The 11,997-nt window shown below is 41.5% G+C and overlaps 1 protein-coding gene across 1 annotated transcript; it reads left to right on the top strand.

Annotated features, from left to right (window-relative positions):
• The first annotated feature begins 5,796 nt into the window (after positions 1-5,796).
• LOC117966868 (P2Y purinoceptor 11-like) lies at positions 5,797-8,540 on the top strand. Its single transcript, XM_059007268.1, has one exon. It carries the CDS (start codon positions 6,453-6,455, stop codon positions 7,404-7,406), a length of 954 nt encoding a protein of 317 aa, XP_058863251.1. The 5' UTR covers positions 5,797-6,452; the 3' UTR covers positions 7,407-8,540.
• The last annotated feature ends 3,457 nt before the right edge of the window (positions 8,541-11,997 follow it).

Raw genomic sequence — 11,997 nt, 5'->3', positions numbered from 1 at the left:
GTATAAATGGGTAATTGTATGTAAAAATAATGTGATATCTGTATAGTGTAAAATAATGTATAATGTTATACCTTGTAACAATTGTAAGTCACCCTGGATAAGGGTGTCTGCTAAGAAATAAATAATTTGGTTTCAGGAGACGAGGGCTGGGACCAAATCAAAACTTTGACAACCCGCTGATCACACTTAACAAAACTGTATTTAATAGCGTTTGCTTTTTATGAGTAGAAGAAATAAGATACTTACAAAATAAAAAAGAAAACGCTGTTAAATACAGTTTTGTTAAGTGTGATTAGCGGGCTGTCAAAGTTCTGATTTGGTTCGGGCCTAGGTTTCAGGTCACTGCATGGCACACCAGGAGAGACTTGGGGTTTGATACAGCAATGTTGCCTCAAAGTAGGTCTCCTGGAACACCTGTTTCCTTTGAGAGTGATTCCTTCTCCAAATGCAGGTATCTTGTGCAATTGCCACAATCAACGGTGGATTATTTAACCAGGTGTTCCACTGCTGGAAACTCCATCAGCACAACTTAATAAAGATTGCTTCACATGAGAATCATGCAGAAGAAGCCTCTATAAGAGGAGAAGCTCAGCTTTTATTGTCACAAGAGAGCTAGAAGCTGCTTTTACATCTACACACATGTATGATATGTCTGTTTTTATTATTCATTTAAATATAGTGTAGATCTCGGACGTATTTCAGTTTCTTCTTTTTTGTTCACACTTTACTTCCTTGTTGTAAAAGTCATCAGTTCACTTGAATGTTAATAGAATCGCTCTCCCGTTCATTTGCTGTTTTATTAAAGCACTGCAGACACTGGATGGATTTTGCCGGATATCAGCATCATTTGACACAGAGTAAACACAGTGTAAAGGAGATGGCTGGTTTAGGGAAATTATCTTTTCAATGTGATATTACATTCCAGGGCAAGAACAATAATTAAATAAATCCATATTACTTTAGGGAGTTTAAAAAAACAAACATCTTCTGTGTCCTTTCTTTTAACCTGAGCATTTCTCAAGGGAGGTGGTTTTAGAAATGATCAGACGTGTTTGTGTGAAACTGTCCTACCTCTGTAAATATGAGTTAGTAAGTGAAAAACCTCTATACAGAATCACAGTTTCAGAAGTCAGAAATTACAGCTGCACACGCACCCCCTCTAGTGGTCAGTTCTCAAATGGCATGACCTGCACTGTTTGGTAAACCTGGGCGGGGCTCGTGTCCGAGGACGAAGGTGACTCTGCAGCTGCTTTCGATAGATCTTCGCGTGCGTTTCCCCAAACCCCACGTGAAACTAGCGATTTCAAAGTGAGTCGTATGGTGGTGTCTGATTCGCACGTAAGGGCGTAGGTACGTTTGAAACATGTGTTCGCTTTTGAAAACAAACAAAAAAAAGCCAAAAGAATAAAAGTATTTGAAGATGTGGTGCAAAACGATCTTTAAAATATATATATTTACAAAAAATGTAATAGAAATACAAGGAAATAAGGCGATTTTATTTGTAAACAAAAAAAACTGTGTTATAAATCAAACAAAAATCAGCAAGTGGACAGATATTGCTCAGAAAATGAACGCCTCAAATACTGGCCCTCCAAGAGATGGAAAGGCAGGATTTCTCTAGTGCGTGCGTGCGTGCGTGCGTGCGTGTGTGTGTAATAAAACATGCTCATAAGTTCTGCCCCTGCACCCCTCACCCCCTCTTTCTTTTGCAGAGTTCCAGTCAAACCCAGCGGTCCCATAACCAGTGAAGTAGCGCCAGGACTCACCGTTGCTGATAGTCAATAAAGCATGCATAATCTACAAAAAATAATTTTGTTTACACACCCACAGTAAACAGTAAACCAAACTGCACTAATCATATCAATTATTTTTCATTCATTCAATTTAAATGCACGTCGACTGCACCAAGTTAGATCCACAATGATTAAAGCAGTATGCTATGCAATTAAATGATTACTTCAGACCACTCGTGATCTCAAGCAGAGCTGCTGGAGTTAAGATGCTGTTCGGGAAAGACTGCAGTTCACTTGGTTCAAGTAGCTTTTGGGAAACGACCCGCTGGAAGCTAAGCAGACCCAACATCAGATAACACGCGCGTATCAGTTCATTTGATCTGAATACTACATCACTACAAAGCACCCCGGCGTCTTAAGTATTGTACATCCTAGCACACAATTCCTCCTCGTCTCTGCCTTTCCCCTGGACCCCGCTGCTGCAGGGGTCTGCACGCACGGCACAGCCCCGCTAGAGTGCCAGCTGAACCATGCATCTGTTTTCTGCAGCTGTCCTGATTAAAAGGGACATTACTAATATCTAAAGGCGTTCAGCCACTGTTTAGATTTTAACTGGACTGAATAGAGTTGTGCACCCGATCTGATTGAGATCTGCCGATTAAATGGGACATTATCAAGCAGCCTCCAAACAGGTTGAGTAGGTCCGGATCAAGCGCTTTAATGGACGTTCGATGTAGTAGCCGCTAGAGGGCGCTGAAAGGTTGCTGGACAATACACAACCGATTATTTCAATTCACAGAACCACGTGTGGTGCATTCTCTTTTCCTGTTGTTGTTTGAGGGCACAATGACAAGTGAATTCAGTTTGGGTTTATTGCAGCCTGCTGAGGTCCGTGTCTTGTCCATTTTGACTTGTGTTTGCGAGTGTATGCATATTCACTAAAGCTAAGGGTGCGTAACGTTTTCATTACAATATGCGGTTGATTCAACTAACCAGTAATTATATTAAGCATCCTTCACCCTATACACGCATTACGCATTCATTACAATACTGATGTGGTTCCAAATTTCTCAAAGATAAATGTTTTTTTTTTTTTTTTTAGATTTATGGGTCAGGAGTGGCTGGAGTACTGTTTATGAGTGAACTAGGTCCTGAAATGCGCTCTTACGTGCACGCATTAACGCACGCACGCACGCACACACGCATGCACGCACGCACGCACGCATCCACACGCAAAACAGAAATGCAAATAAGACCCCTATTGTACAGCAGTTTGATTCATTCCTAGTTTTACTCTGAGTTTAAGACGACACACCTGAGCTTGTCACTTATACACTGGAGATACTCAAGCTTGTAGTAAAACCTGGAATGGGTGAAACTGCTATGCAATAGGAGTCTTATTTCCAAGATCCGTGCTGTTTAGTTTGCATGATCTAGCTAGCAGGACCTCAGGACAAGACCGCACATTAAAATTCTGATTCGATGCTGCTACTTTTTGTTCGTTGTTTTACTTTTTATTTTAGAAACTACAAATGCTTCTAAAGAATCGGTCTGGTGAGATGGTTATCTAGCTGTTGAAGGTCTCAGCTCAGATTTTCTGAGTGACCAGTTCGCTCAATTTTACGAGATGGGTATAATTGCAGGCTCGGAGACCTTGCCCCTGGTGGTCTGTGGTGGCTTAGCTGTGGTGACCTGTGCGCGCACAGGGTTGTGGCTCTCGATACACGTGAGATGGAAATAAAATCTACAGCAGCACGCGATGTTGTTCAGACCAACTGGTGAAGAGAAGGGTGATGAGTGCGTGAAGTTTAAATTCGTCCCGCGTGTTGAATAATGCACATTGTAAATGACCTTAAAGGCCTAATTTGAGAAACGTTTCATGTCAGGACAAACAATTGTATATAAATCGTATTTTTATTCACGCACAGCCAAAAATATAATTATGTAATACAAAATTAACCTAAATGTGTTTAGAAAAATGCACAACAGCAAAGCCGTGTGGGTCATAGCATAGGCCACCACGAGCAAGGTCTCCGAGCCTCCAGTTATACATTTACCGGCAGCACCCTAGGCTTACAGACCTCACTAAAACCACAAATAATTGAGCAGCTCTGTGGAAAGTGTAGCTGCAAGGGGCTGACGGTTTAAACAGGAAATCCACTGAGGGAGTAAAAGCACCTGATTTCAGAGAACAGCAGTAATGTTACCTGGAAACTGCAGTGGAAACATACTGCACAGCATGAAGAGCCAGGGGACTTTTTTGAACTGAAAAAAGAAACAAGGACCAGGGGTCACAAATGGAGATTTGATAAAGGGGCATTTAGAACAGAAAATAGGAGGCACTTTTGTACACAGAGAATTGTGAGGGTCTGGAACCAACTCCCCAGTAATGTTGTTGAAGCTGACACCCTGGGATCCTTCAAGAAGCTGCTTGATGAGATTCTGGGATCAATAAGCTAGTAACAACCAAACGAGCAAGATGGGCTGAATGGCCTCCCCTTGTTTGTAAACTTTCTTATGTTCTTAAGAGAGGCCTACAGCTATGGCCGAAAGTGTTGCATCAGCCAGAATTAACCAATTTTCCTTCATTATGTCAAATAAAACCTGCTGGACAATGTTACGTTAACAATGACCTATTTAATTACATAACGCTTTGTAGTTTTCCATATACTTCATGAAAAGATTTGACATTTTGAACTCTAACATGAAATCCTAGTACTAGTATGGCTTCTAGTAGTGACACAGCAGAAATGTGTGAAATATACAAAGGATCTATACTTCAAGTAATTACTCTACATACAAACCACAATAAAATAAATGTTCTCTCTCTCTCTCTCTCTCTCTCTCTCTCTCTTAGAGAGAGCAGCTTACACAAACAAAGCGAAACTAGAAGGTATAGACTATCTAAAATAATATTATGGGTCACAATATATGCATTACGCCTCAAAAGTAACTCAAGACATTCTTGTGTGATAATATATTCTGACCCACATATTATTCTCTCTGTGCCGCATCATTAGAAAATAAACTTTGACAGCGTTTATGAACAGAAGTCTTTCTCAGTGTGTTCAATCTTGTAAAGGCTGATGGAAAAAGTTTGCTGCTGAACTTCATGAGACGAGAAGCCCGATTGACCAACACTTTCCACCTCGCCGCACAATCAAAAAAAAAAAAAAAAAAAGGCTGAGGACAGAATCACACTTTGGGGAGGCGTTGGCACGCTGTCGTTTTACACCGCATTCCAATTGTGAGTCATCTTGACAAAACCAAAGTAGATTAATGCATGAAGGGGTAGCATTCGAGTTTATCAGTGTGCTAGTGCTTTATTAACAAGAACCTTTTTTACTAAGCATTTACGTTTTTTGAAAGGAGACAATTTATGTTGTTGACTTATTTCAAAGTTTTTTATTTTTTTTTTACAAACTTTCATAAAGTAGTTAGTCGCCGTGTCATTGCAAGTCAGCTGTGGGTGAGATGGCATTCCATTCATGTTATAGGACAGAGACAGAGCCATCGTTGACGGTCCAGTTAGTTTACATCCCCAGTGGTAGATTCGACTGATTGAACACAGGCTTCCCCCCAACCTTAAAGCTTTTTAAAACTCTGCAACGATCAGCCTGATTTTCAAAGCTCGGTAGCTTTTGCTGAGTAAAGTCTCTGAACAATAAAGGACACACTTATTTAGACACGTTGCAAAAGAAGCACACTCCAGCTACCGCAACACAAATGACGTCGGACTTTTTTTAAAATTAAATGATCAAATATCTATTTTTACAACAGTATCCAAACACTGTGGAACATGTAGTATGGAAAACAGGAATATAGCGTTCCTTTAAACAGCGGAACCTTTATAATTCAGCATAGTTGTGGATTTAACCCATAATCCATTACAATGGCACTTTAACGTTATAACGTGGAACACAAAAGCGCGTTCTCACAGCTACAGCTTCCGAGTATTAGCTGAACGGGGGGGTGGGGGGACCTATCTTGGTGAAAACGCGCTCTCAGATTTTGTCGGGGGTTTGCGCAATTGTCTCAGAAGAGGGGGGTGTTAAAAGAGCGGCGGCACTATACCTTTCCTCCTTTAGAAAGGGGACCGCACAGATCAAACTTCAACTGCGGCGCAGCACACACACGCTGTGAATCGCTGGATTTACAAACACAAAAGTTTCAGACTGCGCAGGCCCGCTATTTTTAATCCGATCTGATCTGCAGCTGCAAGAGGACTTCTTTTTTTTAACGAGTCTCCTGTTTTCGATTTGAAGATAACAGCTAATGTACCAACGCAAATTCTTGTTTCACTGCTAAAAGCAAATACGGTGTTTGCAGCTCCTCGGACTAAATCACTTTTCTTTACTGATATTATTACAGGAATGGGCTGCTTTGGAATGTAACTAAAGAATGCATTTTACTGTTCGTATTCAGCTGTAACCTAAAGCATTTTTGTACTGCATTTGGTTTTAGTTTTTTTGCATTTTTGAAAAGCACATCTCTAATCTGGGATTGTTTGAGTTTTTTTGGAATTGAAACCTGTTAATTGGAATCAGAATTCTTCCGACTAAGAAGAAAGGACATAAAAAAAACTATTTTGCTTTTCATTTTGAATTCTCTAAAAGATCTGGGATTGCTTGCCGTACATATCCTTCTATCAACGCGGAATAAAACCTGTGTGTGATTTTTTCCTCCTGAATTATTTAAATTATTTTACTTATATAAAAAATGTCTAACTGTCCAAAAAACATTGACTCTACTTTCCAAGAAAACTTTTTGCCTCCGGTATTCGGGGTGGAGTTTTGCGTGGCACTTTTGGGCAACAGCCTGGCTATATGGCTTTTGCTAACACGAGAAAGAAGACACTGGCACACAGGAATCGTCTTTGTCTTTAACCTGGCTGTTTGCGACCTCCTCTACGTGCTGTCCTTGCCCCTGTTAATCTACTACTATACGAACGACAAGAACTGGATCTTCAGCGACGCGCTCTGTCGGATAGAACGGTTCCTGTTTACCTGCAATTTATACGGGAGCATCTTTTTCATCACCTGCATCAGCCTGAACCGCTACGTGGGGATTGTGCACCCGTTTTTCATGCGCAGCTACGTGCAACCCAAACACGCCATGATGGTCAGCCTCGCGGTGTGGTTCTTGGTGATCGGCATTTGCTCGCCCGTCTTCCATTTCTCGATGACGGAGGAGAAGGGAAACACAACGGAGTGTCTGGGAAGCGCGACTCATGATAAAATCACAGAGTACATTCCCTATAGCTTGTTCCTGGCCTCCTTCGGGTGCGCGTTGCCGTTTTTGGCTACTTTCGCTTCCTATTTTGCCATCCTGGTGGTGGTTTGGAAAAACGACAACATTACAAATGCGGAGAAAATAAAAATAGGGGAATTGATTTTCACAGTCATTGTGCTGTACGTGGTCTCCTTCATCCCCTACCACGTTCTTCGTAACGTTAACCTGTTTAACAGAGATGATAGCTGCTCCAGCGCCCCCAGCTTGGCAATCTATAATGCCTACCAAGTTAGCAAAGTACTGGTTACTTTCAACAAGTGCATCCATCCTCTACTCTACGTATCGGTTTTCGACAGCATGAGGGCTATTTGTGGACTGTCCACCTCTAGCGATTCAACAGACACCAGGTACGAGGCGCTGCAAACTTCAGTGGACTCTTAGCTGTTATGCACGTGTCACCTTATCACATGGACTGTGGCAACGGTGGCATTGTACTGCAACACGGGCGCGTAAATGGAAGTGTCTGCACGCCTGATTTCAGCTTGCAGTTTTATAATGAGCTTGACGGTGTGCAGCGGGGACACACATACAGGACTGCATTCTCTGAGCTCTTTTGACTGCAGGGGTGGTGGAAACAGCAGTAAGATGAAAATAAACTTTGTGTTTTCCTTTGGATCTGTGTGTCTATTCTTAGAAATATGCAAAAACCAAATGTGAAAAACACACAGGATCATATTCATAAAGTATTTACCACCATGCTCACCTAACACCAGCTTCTTTATTATTATTTTTTTTAATTGTTGTGTTAAAAAGCTTCGAATAAGTAAGGCGTTCCATTTTTTCTCAAAGGGTAAAAATACATAAATTGCAAAACCCTTTAAACATGCAAGATAAACATCGCAACTGCTGACACGTTTGAAAACTGATCACACATTTCACTCGTAAACACACCTGCAGCAAAACCTTGAACCCACCCTCTAATTCTGTACACATAATTGCATTCCTGAAGCCGAGGGAACACACAGTCACTTTGTGGCTTGGAACTTGGTTTCAGGAGAACAGGTTTCGGGCCACTGCACGACACATGAGGGGAGACTTGGGGTTTAATACAGCAAACTCAGACTAGGACTCCTGGAACCAGGTTTCAAGCCACTGCTCCTGATAAACTGTCTTTGTGTTCCTCAGCTTCACACACCTGTTTCCTTTGAGAGTGATTCCTTCTCCAAATGCAGGTATCTTGTGTAATTGCCACAGTCAACGCTGGATTATTTAAACAGGTGTTCCACTGCTGGAAACTCCATCAGCACAACTTAATAAAGATTGCTTCACATGAGAATCATGCAGAAGAAGCCTCTATAAGAGGAGAAGCTCAGCTTTTATTGACACAAGAGAGCTAGAAGCTGCTTTTACATCTACACACATGTATGATATGTCTGTTTTTTATTATTCATTTAAAAAGTATCACAAAATTGTAAAAAATAAAATAAAATAAATAAAACATAGTGTAGATCTCGGACGTATTTCAGTTTCTTCTTTTTTGTTCACGCTTTACTTTCTTGTTGTAAAAGTCATCAGTTCGCTTGAATGTTAATAGAATCGCTCTCCCGTTCATTTGCTGTTTTATTAAAGCACTGCAGACACTGGATGGATTTTGCCGGATATCAGCATCATTTGACACAGAGTAAACACAGTGTAAAGGAGATGGCTGGTTTAGGGAAATTATCTTTTAAATGTGATATTACATTCTAGGGCAAGAACAATGATGAAATAAATCCATATTACCTTTTAAATGAAGTTTAACACACATACAATATACAAATACGAGGGGAGTAGTGGTTAGGGCTCTGGACTCTTGACCGGAGGGTCGTGGGTTCAATCCCAGGTGGGGGACACTGCTGCTGTACCCTTGAGCAAGGTACTTTACCTAGATTGCTCCAGTAAAAACTCAACTGTATAAATGGGTAATTGTATGTAAAAAATGTGATATCTTGTAACAATTGTAAGTCGCCCTGGATAAGGGCGTCTGCTAAGAAATAATTAAAATACATAGCTCACATCAATCTCTCCTGTATCCTTTCTTTTAAACAGAGTATTTCTCAAGGGAGGTGGTTTTAGAAATGATCATACATAGTACTGTGAAACTGTCCCACCTCTGCAAATGTGAGTTAGTAAGTGGAAAACACTGGTGTAGTGCTATATTGAGAAGCGAGGGATCGCTATTATCTTAAGAGCGAATGAGACTGAGGTCTTGAAACAGACGTGCATCCGTTTGCAAAAAAAGATATGTAAGGCCACATGTACCCTTTATTTGCTTGTTGCGGTTGAGTTTCACCTTTTAAATAAATGTTTACCTTAGTTTATTTACATTATTTATTATATATGGGTCTAAAAATAAGATTATTACATCTAATTCTAAAACGCTGGCACCTCCGCACAGCGTTCATACAGGTTCCCTTCACCTCTCTACATTATTCGCACCTGTTGTTCCAGACCAGGCGCGCTATATTCAAACTTTTTTCATTATTTATCTCTCAAGGGTTTCTTACGGTTATTCTGTTCTTTGCTTATTTGTATGGGTTATACACATAGATGACTCCATATATTAAAAGGAGCAAAACAGTTCAATATTCTACACGTGACGTACGGAAACGCCTGTTCTATACAGAAGAGTCAGAAATGACAGCTGCACACGCACACCCTCTAGTGGTCATTTCTCAATGGCATGACCTGCACTGTAGTTGGTAAACCTGGGAGGGGCTCGTGTCCCGATGATTTTAACTGGACTGAATAGAGTTTTATACTGACCTGAGTGCTGCATAGTACCGGTTATTGACAATCCCCGTGCAATGCATTAAAATGACTGCATTGTCGTGTTAAGTCAAACAACACACCGGAGATGTTTGTACAGGCACGCACGCGACACACAGAAGTCCACTTCCACACCATTAAAGCACGGGTGCAAATCGTTTCGAAAATTGGTGCTAAACTGTTTTAAAGCACTAAAAAGCCTACAATCATAAGAAACTATCGTCATCTATGATTGCTGAGGAATACACATGAATAAACAAATAAATAAATAAATACAAATGAAACATGTCTACTGGCGCCAGAACGTAATGTAATGGTATATGAGGTACCCAAATACGGTCTCACTATTTACCGCAAAAAAAAAGAATTAAAATAACTTCAAAAAATATATAAAAAAAACACGAAAAAAAATTGAATCAGGTTTCTGGACAAAACATAGAGAATCAAATACAAGATACTGTACACAATCAGACAGTAAAAAAAACACGAAGGAGTTCAGTGACATCACTTGAGATGTCACGGAACTCCGAGTTGGCTTTTTACTATGTGATTTAGGTACAGTAGCTTGTATTTCACTTTGTATAATACCAGCACAAAAAAAGAAAGAAAACACACACACGCGCAACATTAAACAAATCATTAAGGCCTGTTTTCTAAAAAACATAAACTGCATTTTTTTTTTAATAATAATAATAATAATAATAATAATAATAATAATAAGATTCATAAAACTTCACGCTGACATGCAGATATGCCCAAAAATGCTCTGGAGGCCTGTAACTTAGATTCGTGTGAATGGCCTCTGGGTGGCGCTGCAACAGACACTGCCGGCCGCATTTCACTGATCTCTGCCGAGTATGACCTGAGGATGGCGAGATCGGAGATGGTTTAGTGTTGGTATTTTGCTACAAATGTTCTGCCTTTTAGCGTCTGACACAACGGTAAATTGAGAGGAGGGTTGTTTTTTTTTTTAAAAAAAAAAAACCAAATAAGCAGTGTGGAGTAGTGGCTATGGCTCTGAACTCTTGACCGGAGGGTCGTGGGTTCAATCCCAGGTGGGGGGACACTGCTGCTGTACCCTTGAGCAAGGTACTTTACCTAACCAGTGATTCTATTAAGCAGCCTTCACCCTATGCACGCATTACGCATTCATTACAATACTGATGCCGTTCCAACTTTCTCTAAGCCAAGTTTTTTTTTTTTTTTTTACACAGACACGTTAATAAAGCAAGCTAACAGGGCATCAATTGAGGGGGTTAAAGCACCTGCTTTCAGAGAACAGCAGTGATGTGACACCTGAGCTAGAAACTGCAGTGGAAGCATGCCGTACACCAGGGCTGGAAACTGCAGTGGAAGCATGCCCTACACCAGGGCTGGAAACTGCAGTGGAAGCATGCCCTACACCAGGGCTGGAAACTGCAGTGGAAGCATGCCCTACACCAGGGCTGGAAACTGCAGTGGAAGCATGCCCTACACCAGGGCTGGAAACTGCAGTGGAAGCATGCCCTACACCAGGGCTGGAAACTGCAGTGGAAGCATGCCCTACACCAGGGCTGGAAACTGCAGTGGAAGCATGCCCTACACCAGGGCTGGAAACTGCAGTGGAAGCATGCCCTACACCAGGGCTGGAAACTGCAGTGGAAGCATGCCCTACACCAGGGCTGGAAACTGCAGTGGAAGCATGCCCTACATCAGGGCTGGAAACTGCAGTGGAAGCATGCCCTACACCAGGGCTGGAAACTGCAGTGGAAGCATGCCCTACACCAGGGCTGGAAACTGCAGTGGAAGCATGCCCTACACCAGGGCTGGAAACTGCAGTGGAAGCATGCCCTACACCAGGGCTGGAAACTGCAGTGGAAGCATGCCGTACACCAGGGCTGGAAACTGCAGTGGAAGCATGCCCTACACCAGGGCTGGAAACTGCAGTGGAAGCATGCCCCACACCAGGGCTGGAATCTGCAGTGGAAGCATGCCGTACCGTGAAGAGAGGCCTACAGCTATGGCCAAACGTCTTGCATCACCCAGAATTAACCAATTTCCCTTCATGAAACCTGCTGAATAATGTTACGTTAGCATATTGAATTGCGTACCGCTTTGTAGTTTTCCACACGCTTAACGAGACACTGCCAAAATAGAAAACTATGACATTTCGAAATATAACATGAAATACTGCTGTACTTCTATTATGGCTTCTGGTAGACATTTGCAACATTATTTTGTTTTG

Source organism: Acipenser ruthenus, chromosome 34, assembly GCF_902713425.1.
Source record: "Acipenser ruthenus chromosome 34, fAciRut3.2 maternal haplotype, whole genome shotgun sequence".
In the NCBI taxonomy this organism is placed as follows: Eukaryota; Metazoa; Chordata; class Actinopteri; order Acipenseriformes; family Acipenseridae; genus Acipenser; species Acipenser ruthenus.
Note: the sequence above shows the minus strand (reverse complement) of the source record. Positions and strands in the feature narration are given on the sequence as shown.